The sequence below is a fragment of the Chionomys nivalis genome, chromosome 14, assembly GCF_950005125.1.
Source record: "Chionomys nivalis chromosome 14, mChiNiv1.1, whole genome shotgun sequence".
Lineage (NCBI taxonomy): Eukaryota > Metazoa > Chordata > Mammalia > Rodentia > Cricetidae > Chionomys > Chionomys nivalis.
In genome coordinates this window covers 7,694,182-7,710,406 of record NC_080099.1, presented here as the reverse complement: position 1 = coordinate 7,710,406, position 16,225 = coordinate 7,694,182, and the positions used below count along the sequence as shown (strand labels likewise).

At 46.8% G+C, this 16,225-nt stretch overlaps 1 protein-coding gene across 3 annotated transcripts in view; it reads right to left on the bottom strand.

Moving 5' to 3' along the window:
- The window catches only part of Ctdp1 (CTD phosphatase subunit 1), a 58,027-nt gene that overhangs the window by 30,146 nt on the left and 11,656 nt on the right, over positions 1 to 16,225 (bottom strand). For 2 of the 3 annotated variants that reach the window (XM_057789203.1, XM_057789205.1), the window contains exons 5-10: positions 15,289 to 15,439; positions 11,475 to 11,565; positions 9,398 to 9,564; positions 7,275 to 8,300; positions 5,172 to 5,313; positions 3,657 to 3,866 (exon numbers count right to left, since the gene is read on the bottom strand). In XM_057789203.1, the coding sequence (XP_057645186.1) occupies positions 3,657 to 3,866; positions 5,172 to 5,313; positions 7,275 to 8,300; positions 9,398 to 9,564; positions 11,475 to 11,565; positions 15,289 to 15,439 (1,787 nt within the window). The remainder of the gene's footprint in view (positions 1 to 3,656; positions 3,867 to 5,171; positions 5,314 to 7,274; positions 8,301 to 9,397; positions 9,565 to 11,474; positions 11,566 to 15,288; positions 15,440 to 16,225) is intronic. The other variant, XM_057789204.1, reaches the window with a different exon arrangement.

Here is a 16,225-nt window from a genome sequence, read left to right as displayed (position 1 = left end):
AACCTTGGCGTGTCCATCAAGTGTGAGACAGCTTCAGAACAGGGCTAATCCCTAGAAAGATTGAGACATGGAACTTCAAACCCAACCCCAACCTCTGACCTCCAGAGTCAATCACTTAGGACCAGTGATTAACCTTCTATATGATGTAAAGTGTCCTCCACAAAACCTCCAGAGGGTGGGTACATAGAGCTTTCCTGAATCTTGCCTGAATTCTCCATCTTTTTACCCCTTTCCCATACTCATATCTGCCTCTCTGGGCTGACCATGACATAATCCCACCCCAGCACAATCCCACCACAGATATCGTTGGCGAGAGGATCTAGAAGGACTCAGAGCTCCAGAATAAAGAGGTAGTTTGTAGTCACCAGGCTCCTTCTGGGCCTCCCGTCTCTCGGCATTGCTTCTCAAATCCTGGATGCTGTGGCGGCCTCAACTCTGCACTGTGTCTCTTCAGCTCAGAAGGGTACAGGTGCCCCCGAGAAGAACCCAGTGTGGACACAGCCATAGCCCAGCTGGTCACTGGGGCTGCTCCCAACACCATTGCTTGTTCCATGTGACAGCTTTAGGATTATTATCAGCAAGAAAGAAATCTGAGTTCCAAATCCTGTGTCCCACTCCACTGTCCTCAGTTACTGCTTTGACTTCTAGGACACAGTTCCTAAGGTAGAACCTGGGTCAAAGGGCGCACACTCTTAGTAAACACTGCCGGAGCCCAGCCAAATACTGAGTGCACTCAGACATCCTCAGCGAGACACAAACACACTTCACCCTGGAGTGGACAGGCAGCACTGGGTTGAAACCTTTGTACTTAGTGTGTGTGGAGGCTAGTGTTCACTGTACACCCCCAATCCCTACAAGCTGAATGCTAATCTCTCTTCATTGCCACAGAGTATCCTCCTGAGATCACCTAGGTACACATGCACTGACCACCTGGGCTCCAGGTATCTAGCTCAGCCCTGAGACCACACCTGCCCTGCCCTCCAACTGAGTGCACCTGTGTACCACATAAAGGACCTGCACATTCCTACAGCCAACAAGTTCCACGCCACCTCACCTGGGGTTGAGCTTTTGGTTCCATGTGGCTTTCCTTTTTTTGTTCTTGTTTTGTACCATGTGATTTTACCTTTTCTGTTCTAGTACACTTCCTGCCATGGAGCTTTACTAGAAGACTCTTTAGAACATCCTACCCCACCCTGATCTCTAACATCCAACCTTCGGCACGAGTGTCTGGTGCCTGTGCCCTTTGGCTTCTCTTCCATCACGCTGTCACAGAAGCAGAAAGCAGTGAGATGCAGATACAAGTGGGGAACAGAGGTATCGCTGCTGCCCATATGAGGTAAGAGCATCCTTTCACGCTTTGATGTGATATATGTATGATGGGGGCCAGAGGTTAACATCATGTGTCTCCTCAATCACCCTCCACTTTACATGTCTGAGATAAGGCCTCTAACTGATTCAGCTGGGCTGGGTCACGCCTGTCTCCACCTGCCCAGCGGCAGGACTGCAGATGCGCACCACTGAGGCCAGCATTTATGTAGGTCCTAGGAGTACAAACCCCACACCAGCTGTGCCCTTGCACATTCATCCTCTTTATTCCTGAACCAAGACCTCAAGAACGAGGATAGCCTAAAGGACACTTTGGCAAGAGTAACTGTTTCACCTTAGGACAGTAAATACATGCAGTGCTCTGAACCAAATGCAGACTTCTCATACAAACAAATTACTCGGGATCATGTATGTGACTGCAACCTCATACCCACTAGGCTCGGCTGTGGCTACGGCAGGAGGTGCCGAAACTTCTGCTGTCCCTGTGTTCTGGAACCAGGTGACACTTCAGCATATGGAGAATTTGCCACATGGTATTAATCACAACAGAATCTGAAAGGAGGCTCAGACTGAACTGTGAAAATGTCAAGAAAAGCAATGTATAGTGAATCTCCACTGAACTTAATTCCATAGACAGTGAATAAATGTCTGAGCCATAGGTGCCTGCTACAGAGAGAGGAAAATCCCTGGTAGCACACCACACAAACAATGAGGTCATGCCTAGGGAGGGAAGCAGTAGCAGGATAGCAATAATCAAAGCAGCTCTCATGTGAGCACATAGGGGGCTTCCTAAGTTTTTACTTGACTAACCTTCTCAGAGGAAGAACCCAGCACAGAAACGGGCGGAAAGGACATAAAAGGCCGTTGGTTGAAGTGTACTCTACTAGTGAGCCCACATCCACAGAGAGGCTAGGCTGCCTTAGAAAGCTCCTGCTAGCCATTAGCATCCCAGGACAGCTACTGGATGTGTCCAGCACAAACATCTCCTAGAGCATACAAATCTACTCTTCTGGGTATCAGGGCAAACTGCAACATGTTTTTGCAAAACAGCTGCTATGCTGTACCACAGTTAAAAATATTCGTAACCCTGAACTCAGACGCCCAACTTTGGTAACGTGATGGTATAGACTAGAAGCAGCAGCAAGTGGACACATTCCAGCATGTAAGTAACTAATTAGAAGAAAACAAGTTTTAGTAATGATGACACTTTTTGCTTTGCAAAGCAGCAGGTGCATTCGAGGTGCACTGAGGAAGCAGAGAGTGCCACTGCACACCAGTCCTGAATGAGTATCTAGGCTTTTTTGTTTGCACCAACCCTGCTTCCTATTGCCGTGTGTCACTGAGGTTGGGCCACACAGGACTAAGTTCTTGCTCAGCCCTAAAACTACTCTGCTGAAAATGTGCAAACTGCTCAGGCCTTCAGGGCCCACTGCAATCAGAGCAGAACTAACACCATTATAGTTCTGGGCTGTTGATTGCATAGGGCAACTACCAGAGATGATCTCAGGGCTTCTGGAGAAGTACAAAGGAATGGGCAGGTGATGGCACGCCTACTGCAAGCTGCACACTGTATCTACTGCCCCAAACCTCCAGGCTCCTTATTTAAACAAGCAGGATGTGCTTCAGCTATATATGGGCAGCCTGAGGGGTTCACAAGGATGGAGATGGCTAAGACTGCACAGAGAAAGCAGAGGGTAATAAGGATCTGTCATGTGTGGGGCACTACCAACCCGGCCAACACATGACATTTGGTCTGCTGAGTGTTCTCACACACCCTTCTGACAAAGTGTTTTCTCTCAGTATGTGGAAGAGTCCAGGCGTCCAAGACTGCCTGGCCATAGGACAGATCTGGGAGGGAGGTCAGAGCACCCGCTGGACCCACCTCTGATGGTTACCCCAGGATACTCTTTTTTTTATTTTTTTGATTTTCGAGACAGGGTTTCTCTGTGGTTTTGGAGCCTGTCCTGGAACTAGCTCTTGTAGACCAGGCTGGTCTCGAACTCACAGAGATCCGCCTGCCTCTGCCTCCCAAGTGCTGGAATTAAAGGCGTGCGCCACCGCCCGGCCCCCAGGATACTCTTGAGTACCCTGCCAGCACTGAGCACTGTGTAGAGACACATGACTCATAAAGGATAAAGGTGTTCTATGCACTGGAAATTGCCATTGTCAGATAGGTAGCCCAACACAAACTCAGGACTGAACAAGGCCTCAAATGTCACTTGTCCGCACTGTGATCCAGTACAACCATTGTAACAGGTTCAAAAACTAAAGCTTAACATTTTAGATACCTATGTTCTCAGCAAAGGAAGTTTACAAGTGCCACAACATACCTGAAGGAGGAAGGCTCTCCGTGGATTAGTGGGGCACTAGAGGGAGCTGGTGCAGGACCCTGGGTGCCCATTCGAATGAGCCTGCCTGTGTTGGAGTCATAGATCCGAACTTCAGGGCCAGGATGGGCCTTGGAATGGATGGGTGTTGGGTGGAACAAGACTGTAGGGAGCACATTCTGCCTGTCTGGAAAGGCTGCAGGGCTGTTATCCCTGTGGGTGAGAGCAAGGGCCATCAACAGTATTGTCAATAACACATGGCCCAGGGACACAGATCAAAGAGAGGCACAATGATTGTAAGGATGTGGCTATGAGAATGTAGCAATATGTACCACAGATAACCAGAAACTACTGACTAGGCTCCAGATGAAATGCCTCTTCAATTCTCGACTGAATGCTTAAGATGGAAGATCTGCAACTCAAAATTCTAGAACATAACTATGTGTAAAAATCACACGATGCACAACCACCAGCTTCACCAAGCAGGACCTGCCTGGAAGCTTTACCTCAGCAGGACAACTTCAGTTCTTTGTGCTTCATGCTCGATATTTGCTCGAGCTGATAATGACCAGGATACTCTCAAAGGAAACTGACTGCCACTTGCCTCCAACAACTAAGTTTCTCATCACAAATACATTTGTTCCATTTTCCATATACCTCCCTCTTGGAGTAATTCTGCAGACTGGCTCCATGGTCCTCATCCCACCACCCTTCCTCTGGTTTCTTTATGTAACTGTTTGACAATATCAACCCTGCAGAAATCTCTGCAAACCAGGATATACTCCTGAATCCCACACTGAATTGTACTAAAAGAAAACCCAGATGTGAAGCTTCTCTGGATGGTAACAGCTGCTCATCTTTGAATTCACAGAGGAAGGAGGAGTTGAAAGTCACACCGCAGAGGTCAAGGCCAGGGTGGACAGAACAGACACCTCTCAGGAGCACTGCAGCCTTGGGAGTTGGGTGGCATTTGTAACGGTTAATAATGCCTACCTTGACAGGTCTACAACCATCAAGAAGACTCTCGCCATGCCTGTGAAGGATTTTTCTGATTAAGTTAACCAAGGAGAAGACTCACCCTAAAAGAATGTGGGGCACCATCTCGGGATTCTCTGGGCTTAGGTCCTATGAATCGGGAAGGAGAAAGCTAGCTGAGTGCCAACATCTATCATTCTTTCTTTCTAAACGCTCAAACAGCATGGCTAGCTGCCTCAAGCTCCTGCACCCAGATCCCTCCTTAAATTGTCAGGGTCCTGTGTCACAGCAGCAGGACAGTAACTAGCATGTCCTGAATCTTGAATGGAAACTCTGCAGCACCAAGACTCTCCTCACTGTCTCCAGCCAGAACTCACTTTTCCACCTGAAACACTGCTGGATATGAAGTAGAATGGAGTCCACAGAACCTCCTGGCCCCGCTTGGGAAGATCATGGGGCCACACATAGATGTCTGCTTGTGGCTGGATACTTCGGGAAGAAAGGCAGTGTGGAACACGGTGAAATGGATGGGAAGGAGCCTACCTGTGGGCTCGGGCATCGTCGTCTATGAGTGGGAAGAGCTGCTCCTCAACCTTGTCCCAGCGCTCCAGGCAGCTCCAAAGCCAGTCAGGGTTGACCACATGGAGGTACTTACACTCCTGTGCCTGGCGCACCTTCTCCGTGCCTGCAGAGACAACATGTCAGACTGCCTGCCCTGGTATACCAGTGTGGGGGTTACATATCCTTAAAATGGAGCTGAACACCAGGCTTACAAGTATCCTCACCACTGGGAATTAGAACCTCTGCCAACAGGATTTTTGTATCTAAACTGCTTTCTACTCCTCAAGTTATCCTTGCAGACAGCTAGGGCCCTGCCCTCCAGGCTTATCTATTACCTGGGCTCTGGTACCACCCATGACAAGAGATCCATCAAGAGGCCATGTCGATTCTCCCTACACTGAGGCATCCTACCACTTTAAACTCGAAGGCTTCCTTAACCAGCCTGGCGCCTGGCGTTTCCCCTGCCTATTTTTTTTTTTTTTTGGTCCTTCCTATGCCAAGGGCCTCCTGCAGGCTCCTGATCACCCACCTAGTGCTTCCTCATTCTGTCTCCAGCTGATCCTGCCCTGTCCTGGTATATTACAGCTGTTCTGTACACAGCTCAGTGACCCTATGCTGTAAGGTGGTCAACTGAGCCTCTGGCTAACTGTGTCTTAAAGAAAGCCATTCTCTTCAAAGGAAAAGGTAGGATGAGGACATGTCTGTCACATCTCACATTGTCCCTATGGTGAAGTCTCCACAGAGAGCTTCAGAATCAGGCAAACAAGAGATGTGAACCAAGTACTGGACCGTCCCTACACAAGCAGGTGCACACACAGACACAACCCAAGGGACCTGACTTCTGCTCTCAACACTTTGGAAGAATGACCCCCTTTGTTCCTGAGGAAGGCTGATGGCGACATTCTCTCCTCAGAAGATGTTGCTGGGGCCAGAAAGCTTGTCTGATCCCCACTAATCTGTGGTAACTGCTCTACAGAGCAAATGACAGTATGGTCAGAAGCCAGAGGCAAATAAGACTGTAAGCTTCAGGGAGACTCTGGGAATGAGCCACCTTGACAGCCATGCGGAACATACCCTAACTCACCGACTGTTGTTGAACATGGAGTGCCTAGAGAATGTGGGCAACCTTAAGTAAGGAAAAGTCAAGCTGCTTATGAAGACTATTTAAAATAGTAATTGGGCCGGGCGGTGGTGGCGCCCGCCTTTAAACGCCTTTAATCCCAGCACTCGGGAGGCAGAGGCAGGCGGATCTCTGTGAGTTCGAAGCCAGCCTGGTCTACAAGAGCTAGTTCCAGGACAGGAACCAAAAACTACGGAGAAACCCTGTCTCGAAAAATTCCAAAAAAAAAAAAAAAAAAAAAAAAAAAAGTAATTGGTTGTTTGTTTTCTTTAAGCTTTTCTCAAATCAACATCCATTACCATGTTATACAAAGCACATTAAGTGACTACTGTTCTAGGGACCCACGACAGGTGAAATGTGCACAGGAAAAAAACAAACAAAAACCCACCCTTTACCCAAGTCGATTATCAACCTTGCATGTGTGTTTTTAAGTGTGTCTCTGTGTGTGCAGGTGCCACACACAAATGCAGAGGTCAGAGGACATCTTTGGAAATTTTACCCAAATTCGATTATCAACCCTGAGTGTTTGTGTGTGTCTGTGTGAATGTGGAGGATAGAGGACAACCTTGGATGTTGGGTTTTGTTTTTTTGCCCTGAGACAAAGTCTTTGTTGTCTGCTTACACCAGGGTATTTTACTCACGAGCTTCTGGGATTCTCTTGTGTCTGTCACTATATCATACTGTATCATACATACATGATACATAAACATATACACTGAGCCTGGCTTTACATGGCTTCTGGATATCCCAACTCGGGTCCTAATACCTGTATGACAAACACTTCATCTACTCATTTGTCCCCCTAGCCGGTCACCTTGTCTTTAAAATGTCATGATTATAAAGAGTGTTCCATTATGAGCTAGTCTCAAAAAGAGAACATGCCAAAGCACAGAAGGTGTATGCCCACCCGGGAGCACTGTTGGTTGTATGGTCCTACCCATGGGATCAGGGATGGTGAAACATACCAGCTCGTGCTGCAATGAGGTGAGTGGCCCTGTCTGGGGAATCAGGACTCAGCACCAGCTGAGTGAGGACCTTGGCTCCCAGGGCTGTGGCATGATAGTGCTCACGAGTCTTCTCCACAGGGAAGTTTGTTGGGTGCAGTCCACTGAAGATCACTGTCACATCTGCCAGTACCTTGCTCTTGAGCTCTGGCACAATTTTCCGTATATCTGGAGCTTCCTCAAGCTCCTTCTTGAGGTATCTGTCATACTTTGTGTAATAGTCGGTGTGAACTCGGACCAGGATCTCCTCAAGGTGTATCAAATGGTCATCTTCATCTGTGTCCTCTTCCTCCTCCTCCCCTACACTCTGGTCCAGGGACTCGCCCGCAGTCACACCTGACTGCTCACTATTCTGTGACTCTGTTTCAGCCTCCTTCCGGTCCACACAGCCATTCCCCAGGCCACAGAGACTGTCCCGTTCACCCTCCTCCTGTGTATCCAGGTCTGATGCTTTGTCATGTGGGTGAGTGCTAGGCCCAGACTCTCCCAAAGGGCTTGCTGCAGGTCTCCCCCCACTTGTGCCAGGGGGACCCCCTTGCAGTGGAACTTTGGTTCTGTCCTGGGTGGCTGGAGACTTCCGGCCGCTTTTCTCCTCACTCTCGCCATCGGAAGCAGAGGACTTCCGGCCGTCTGACTTGCTGCTCTCGCTGCTCTCACTGTCACTGGACAGGTCAAAGTCCAAGTCCTGGGCGGAGTCTCCCTGAGTGGGCTGCGCCCCTGGTGTGGTCCGACTATCCCATTCACAAGACACGGGGAGCTCTGACGCTTCTGTCAGCTCCTGGCCACCAGGGTTGCTGGCAGGAGAGGACCGGGTGAGGGACCAGGTATCCTTCTCAACCGCTTTACTGGGAAAATCACCTGGTACAACCTCGCCACCGTTGAGTTCCCGGGAGGCCTTCCCAAGGCCATTGCTCTGCTCTAGCCCAGGAGCAGGTTTACCTTCCTCAGGACCCTTCAGCGACAGAGCTTGTTCCAAGACGCCAGCTCCTTTAGAAGAATGATTTACTAAGTAAGCATACAAAAGGAAAAGCTGCTGCTACTTAATGGTAATGACTTTCAAAACTGAACCGTACCCTCTCCAGGACAGTCTAGACTGCCCACCCTCTAGCTGAGGCCTCAGAAGTTTCTGATCCAACAGCTGGACAAAAAAAAAAAAAAATCAGTAGCTCAGGTCTGTGGCCATGCACAAACCTTCTGATTTTATAGCTCATGTGGGCGTGGTCTTCCAAATCAATGCCCTCCTCTACAAGGCCCTAAAACAGAATTTTTACCTTTTTCTACTTCAGAGACTATAAAAGTAATGGCATGGAGGCCAGCCTGGTCTAGAAGAGGTAGTTCCAGGACAGGAATGAAAAAGCTACGGAGAAACCCTGTCTCGAAAAATCAAAAAAAAAAAACAAAAAAGTAATGGCATGCCTTTAAATATTTTGTTTCAGTTTGAGGGAGAGGGTCTGAGCTACATAAAAAGACTATGTCAAAAAAAAAAAAAAAAAAAAAGAAAGGAAGGATAAAGAAATGTAAATTTCCTTTGGACACCCTGGTTCACATGTGCCTAACAGTTTCTACGCCGGAAACCAACCAAGCAATAGAGCGAGTCAAGTCCCTGCTTGGGGCTGTCTTACAAGGGGAACAACTGTATCCCACAAGAGGTACGGGGCACTTCCTCTGTGAGATATATAACCCACAGGTTGTGTTGTTTAAGGACCTGGGATAAAACACGGCAGCACCACAGCTGGATACTCAGACAGCATCTTTAATTTTACTCGGTCAGCAAAAACTTAGAACAGTAGGTATGGTATCTCCTGCTGCGCCCCCACTTCCTCCTCCAGTACTGGGGGCTGAACCCAGGGCCTTGTGGAAGGAAGCAGTATACCATGGAACTGTATCATCAGCCCTACTGTAATTTTTAAATATCCTACTTTTCATTACATAAATCCAATTGCCACAGGAAAACTGAAATACAAATAAAAAGCAAAAAAAAAAAATAAAGTGAATATTGAATTTGTAAGTCTTTATAGAAATAAAAAGTAAGAGATAAACATTTATCAAAATACTAATTTCACATTGAGAAGGAAAGCACCCACCTTTTTTTCTTGTCTGAGATTCCCGGGCCCCAGGGGGTGCATTCACATCTCCTGTGCCAGGAAAGTAGACATACTTCTTCACAGTTATGAGGTTAGGGGCAAACTTCCAGACATCTTCCCGGTCATCAATAATGCAAACCATTGAGTCTCCACAGGGAAAGAGATTTCTACAAGCAAAACCAGTTTACAATAATCTTTTGTTCTGCTAAAAAGAACAGTTTACGACTCTTGACTATATTAACAGCAGACAGCAGACGCCTTAAGAAGCAAGCTATAACAGGGTCTTTCGCTTATGTCACGATTTAAACTTCTGTCCAGAGAAAGTAACACTAAAATATTTTTTCTTTCACTGTTAGGGCTCCTCCATAAAAAAAAAAAAAAAAAACAAAAAAAAACTTCAAAAAATGGTAAATTCTTCAGTCACAGGTCAGAACACAACTCTGAAAACTCAGTTCTTGTAAGCCAATGGGTCAGACCACATTCACAAACACAGCCAGGGTATAGAGCCAAGAGTTCACCTGGCACCCCTAGAGTGGCCCTCCAGCTGTCGCCAAGCACAGCACAGGTGGCAGTGTGCTGTCCAGGTGATGCACTGGGTCTAGCAACCATCCCTTCAGAAGCTTTGCAGGTTGATGAGTCACCAATGATAGCTCCTGTTTTCATTGATCCCTGTATACTAGCAAAGGGAGGTCTTGTTCCACCTGAACACCCCACATTCTCCTCCAGCTAATAACAACTCGCACGGCTTTCTCTCTGGATGTCTCCATGTGAAAATGAAACTTTAGAAGAGGGCACCTGCATCAGCCACACCCCTTCACCTGGTACACAAAACTGTCATGGCCCAGGTGGAAAGAAACACACTACAGAAACAAACGCCACCCGATACATAAGAATGGCAGACACAGTCCTTTCTTGGTAGAAATGGGAAATTATCTTCAGCAAAGTGAAAATTTCATATATAACACTGCTTTCTAAGGAGGACTGAGGCAGCGCTAGCCCTGTCACAAAAGCTTAGAGATGACAGGAAACAAGTAAAGAGAACACAAAAGGAAATAGGGAAGACACCACACTTTGGCTATTTAACTTGGGTTTTGCATACTAGTGGAACAAATAGCCAGGCAAATTCCTATGAAATTATAACTCTGAGATGCTGGTACTGGTGTCCTCATCCTTCAACTCAGAAAGCCATGTGAAAAAACTGTGACATTCTAACAGCTGCTGGGGTCACACTGCTGCTTCCTGTAGGCCCCTCACTTTCTCTAGGCTACTTTGCCTTATTTCCAAACCTGCACCTTCGCAGTCACTGCTTCCTGTCTTTGCAATACTGAGCTCTAGCCAGGCCTCTACATAGGCCCGAAATTCAAGGTCTATTCTCCTAGGCCAGTGGTGAAGGGAGACACGGAAGGCAGAGAGACGGGTGAGAGGCCAAGAGCAAGACAACATGCAGGGGGTATGGCCACCGCACCACTTCTGACATCAACAAAAGCACCAGAGTAACTGCGTAACTGTACGGGGCAGAGGAGGGAATAGGGCTGGGGGTTCGGGACTGGGTACCGTAAGGGTCTATGGTAGTTTGACTGAGAAGACCCCACAAGTCCCATGTTTAGGTCCTAGTTGGTGAACTGTCTGGGGAGGATTAGAAAGTGTGGCCTTATTGGAGGAGGTATGTCACTGGGAATGGGCTTTGAGGTTTCAAAAATCCAGACCCAGGCCCAGCTTCACTGTGGATCAGATGTGAGTTCTCAGCTAGCACTCCAACACCATGCCACCTGCTGTCATGTTCCCCACAATGATGATCAGGGACTAATCCTCTGAAGCTGAGTCCCAAAGTTTAATTTTCCTTCCTTCCTTTCCTTCTTTCTTTCTCTTCCCCAAGACAGAATTTCTCTGTGTGCACCTGGCTGTACTCCAACTGGCTCTGTAGACCAGGCTGGCCTCAACTAAGAGATCCACCTGCCTCTGCCACCTGAGGGCTGGGATTAAAGGTGTGCACCACCACTGCCTGGCTCAAAATTCAAATTTTAAAGAGAAAACCGAATAGTAAACTGTCCCCATACTAATTCAGCCAAATACGTACCTAAGGTTTCCTGTTTTAGAAAATGGGTCAATACATTCATCTCTAGACAATATTCGATGAGAAAAAAGCTTCTTCTCGGGGTCCAAAAAACCTGTAAATAGAAAGGACAAAGGTCATGTTGTGCACACAGCACTCCACACTGTGACCACTACAGCTGAGACCTGCTCACTTGGGTCTGCTCTTCTCTTACACACACCACATTTGCTGTCTACAGTAACTTTAACTTGAAGCAATCTGTAATACGCACTTGTGCTACATTCAGCACAGGAGAAGCACGATCCCAGTATTCCCTTAAAGACACTGCCCTAATGATCTCATTGCTTCCCACTAGACCCCACTTCCTACAGGCTGAACTACCTCCCACTAATGTCGTTAGTGTTCACAGTCACGCTGATGTGCACCATGCAGCACACTAAGGACTTAGGACCTGCATGTATAACCGCCATTAGAGTTCACACCCTGTGCACAGTTGTGCTCAGGCTCTGGCATGCAGTGTTCCTGGGAGAATTTGACACTTGTGTTTTCAAAGATACTGTCTACAATTTTATTTGATATTTCTGTGTGATTCTACCCAACATGCTTCAGGTGTACTAGATACTGAACTTCTTCCCTACAGTCACCGCTAGAAATGGGATAGGTGCCCAAGGCTTCAAGCGCTTGCCCAGCACAGGAAGACTCACAGTAGCAGGATTGGTTTTTGGCAGCCCTAGAGGCCAGGGCTGTTAGCTGGCTCCTATGTGTGGCACTGTCAATAGCACCATCAGTACAGACACTATCAAAGCAGCAGGCAGTCACACTCTCCTGCTTCTGGTCTGAAGCAGCTTGACATCCATTCTTCCCTTAGCTCCATCACTGGGGCTTTATTGATAGTATCACAGTGACTGAGTGTCAAAAGGACTAATGAGCATGTGACCCAGGTGAAACCCAGGATGTGACTTTGCTTAAGCAAATGTCCTCTTCCTCAGCACTGACACAGTCTCTAATCCTCCTTCATTCTGGTCCTTGCTGGGTCCACATGGTCCCATCAATAAAACATCTACAAGGAGTGGCTCTAGGCCAGTGGTTCTCTGTTGTAATAAGAGTGGCAGGGCTGCGTCCCCGGCACCCGGCTGTCCGCATGGCTTTACCCAAAATAATTACACAGAAACTGTATTCTTTTAAACATTGCCTGGCCCATTAGTTCCAGCCTCTTACTGGCTAGCTCTTACATTTTGATCTAACCCATTTCTAATATTCTGTGTAGCACCACGAGCTGGCTTACCAGGAAAGATCTTAACCTGCGTCAGTCTGGAGTGGGAGAATCATGGCGACTCCCTGACTCAGCTTCTTTCTCCCAGCATTCTGTTCTGTTTACTCCACCCATCTAAGGGTTGGCCTATCAAATGGGCCTAGGCAGTTTCTTTATTAATTAACCAATGAAAGCAACAGATTAATACAAGACCCACCTCCATCAGTTCTCAACCTTCCGAATGCTTTGACCTTTTAATACGGTTCCTTAGGTTGTGGTGATCCCCAACTATAAACTGGTTACACGGCTACTTCAGAACTGTAATTCTGCTATTATTATGAACAGTGATGTAAATATCTGACATGCATGGTATCTAAAATGTGACTGCTGTGAAAGGGTTCTTCCACCCCCAAAGGAGTTTCGACTTACAGGTCGAGAACCACTGCTCTGCTGTCCTAAATAACTATGATGAGATCTAAAAGAGCCCAAATAAGAAATACTGACGTTGCTACTAGATAGACAGGAGGCACACTGCTGAGGTGCTCACCCACAGGAGCCGATCCAAAGCAAGAAAAGTTTATTCATGTTGAATGCTCAGTGGACATTTTTCTTATGAAGAAAGAGCAAAATGAATGCAACTGTTCAAAAAGAAATAGTTACTAGGTAGTTATGTGATACAGATTTATTACCAACCACAAGGATGTAAGAATCTTATGTGAGAACATGGCCTGAATGTGTATGTAAACTTAGACAAATTATGTAAGACTATGCAAACACACCCACATCCAGCAAGAGAGGAGGGAATACATGTGGGCATGATGATAGTGATGAATATTTTTCTAATTTTTAACTTTTCTAATAGCTTTAACTTAAAAATTAAAAGCACCCAAGTGCTCATTTAACTGGGATGTTTTCTTCATTAAACTCTGCTATGTCTCTCCAAGTCACCTGCCTACAGCTTGCACCATTATCACTATTACCCATGAGTCACTAATTACCACCTAGAGAGGCAAAGTTTCAATGGGAAAGCCAAAAGTTGGGTGTGGATCTACTTTTATATAGGGATGCCTTAGCTGTCGGGGCTGCTACAGCCAACTACTGCAGGCTGGGTGATTTATAGCCAACAGGTATCTACACATCACAGTTTTGGAGGCTATAAACCAAGATGAAGGCATCAGCAGCTCCAGGGACAGGTGGTAGTTGTTCTGCTGATGGTGCCATCTCATTATACCTTTGAAGGGTGGAAAGGACAAGCTAGTGCCCTGAGGTCACTTTCATAGCCTCCCAAGGCCACCTCCTAATAACCACCTTGCTGATTAAAGGTTAGAATATGCAGGCAGAACACGAGGTTCTTTATTGGTCTGGGATGGCTCACCTTCCTATTACACAACCATACAAATCTTTTTTTTTTTTTTTTTTTGGTTTTTTCGAGACAGGGTTTCTCTGTGGTTTTGGAGCCTGTCCTGGAACAACCATACAAATCTTTAAATCCTATGTCCTAGGTACACAGGAGTCACAACCTTAAAACCCTGACGTGCACAACAGGAATCAGCTTTAACATGTGGGTTCAATGTTTGTGACACAGTATCGGTGCAGACTGTCAAAGCACACATTCTGGTGTGAGCTGCTGACCATGGGGAGGCGAGATGTGTCTAAGGTAGGGTGTGTGCGGTAGGGGCAGAGTCTGTGGAGGGGAGAGTGGACATGGAAATCTCTGTTATTCGGCTGCAAACCTGAAGCTGACTGGAAAACAAAGCCTATTTAAAAACATAGGCTACAAAGACTAAAAAAAGATTATAAACTAACAACTCCATCAACAAAGACAGATCAATCTGTGTCTTTGAAGTGTGTGTGTGCACGTGTGGTGGATGTACTCACCCATGCATGCTTGTACGAAGGCCAGTAGTCAACACTGGGTTTCTTCCTGTATTACTTTTTGCCTTGTTGTTTTCTGTTTTGTTTTGAAACAGGGTATCTGATCCTACTGGCTCAGAAACCAGCTGGCCATTTTGATTTTTAGTGGGTGCTGGGAAGCTGCCCTTGGGTCTTCATGCTAGCTCAAGAAGAGATGTACCCATGAGTTCATCTCCCTAGCCCCAAGACTCTGAATTTTAAGGTGCTCACTTGAACAAGTTCTGCAACCGCCGTGGGTCTGCTGGCATGGGATTCAAGAAGTGACTAATGTACAGTTCTGGCAATAGCTAGAACTCATTCCCCAGACAGTGCTGCCACCTGGTGGCCACTGCACACTAAGAGCACATGGACAAGACTGCCAGCAGCTCATGTCCAACCAGGACAAGCAAAGGTCACTCAGTTCTTAAGTAACTCATGATGGCATTTGGCACACACGTGGGACAGCAGAGCTCCAAAGCCATCTTTAGTCAGCTAAAGGAACTACCTTTAAAAATGGACCCATGGAAATGTTCCCTTTTCATTCACCTATGGTCCCAGTCAACTTTCCCACCGCAACCGCCAGTCTTAAGCCTGAGTTTCTGCACCATTCCTTGTTTTGAAGAAAATGCACTTGAAAACAGGAAACAACTTGCTATCTATTCGTTTGTGGACCGTATACTGTGCTTGACTGACCTGCAATGGTGTGGGCGTACAAACGGCTGCCAAAAGTGAAAACATGCAACTCATACAGCTTGGCTATCTTCTCCAAAAAGTCCCTGCAGTGAGGCCGCAGGCGGGTGTGCAGCATCGGCTCACCTCGGCCCAGCTGGAAGTGAAAGATGCCCTGTGGAGAACAGGCAAGAGTGAAAAGAGGACGAGGGAGAACTGCCCAGCTGACACCTGAGACCCTGCAAGGGTCTGCAGACATACAAGCCAGGTGAGGGTCTGTACAGGGCACATGAGATCCAGATTCTGCAGGAGGAAGGCATGGGAAGGTCCACGATGATGAATGCCACTAACTATGACAACTAGCCACTGTAATAATAAGCTGCAATAACGACCTCTCATAATTATTACTGTCCATGACACTCCTTACTATATACATTATCTGCCAACTAGTAATCACTATAACCACTTGACTCTTCGGATCAACCACCATGCTAACTCCCTGTGATAACCACAACCAGGATAGCCTGATGAGGGCTGCTGGTGAGAATCCAGTCAAGTCACACCTCGGGGTAGTCTGTATGTTATCTGTGGCATTATCTTATCTCGTTACAGCCTATTTCTTTGCTGCTTCACATGTTCTTATAGGTCAAACAACAGAGCTGCAGCCACTGTTCTGAACACAGCCATGTGGTTCCTGAGCTGCTGCTAATGGCTTCACACACAGCTTCACTCCGATACATGAGTGATGAATTAGTGTTCTAGATCACCTTGCAGGCAGGTTATTATTTTGTAGATAAGCATGTTTTCCTTAGGAAACGAAGCTATGATCCATTTACTTCTATTTACCATTATTTTCTCAGCAAAATTATTGACTTCTTTAACAATTAAAAAGGTAAACTACTTAGGACAGACATTCACTAGCTCTGATATAAACACACCAGGATGGTGAAACGGAGCTGTC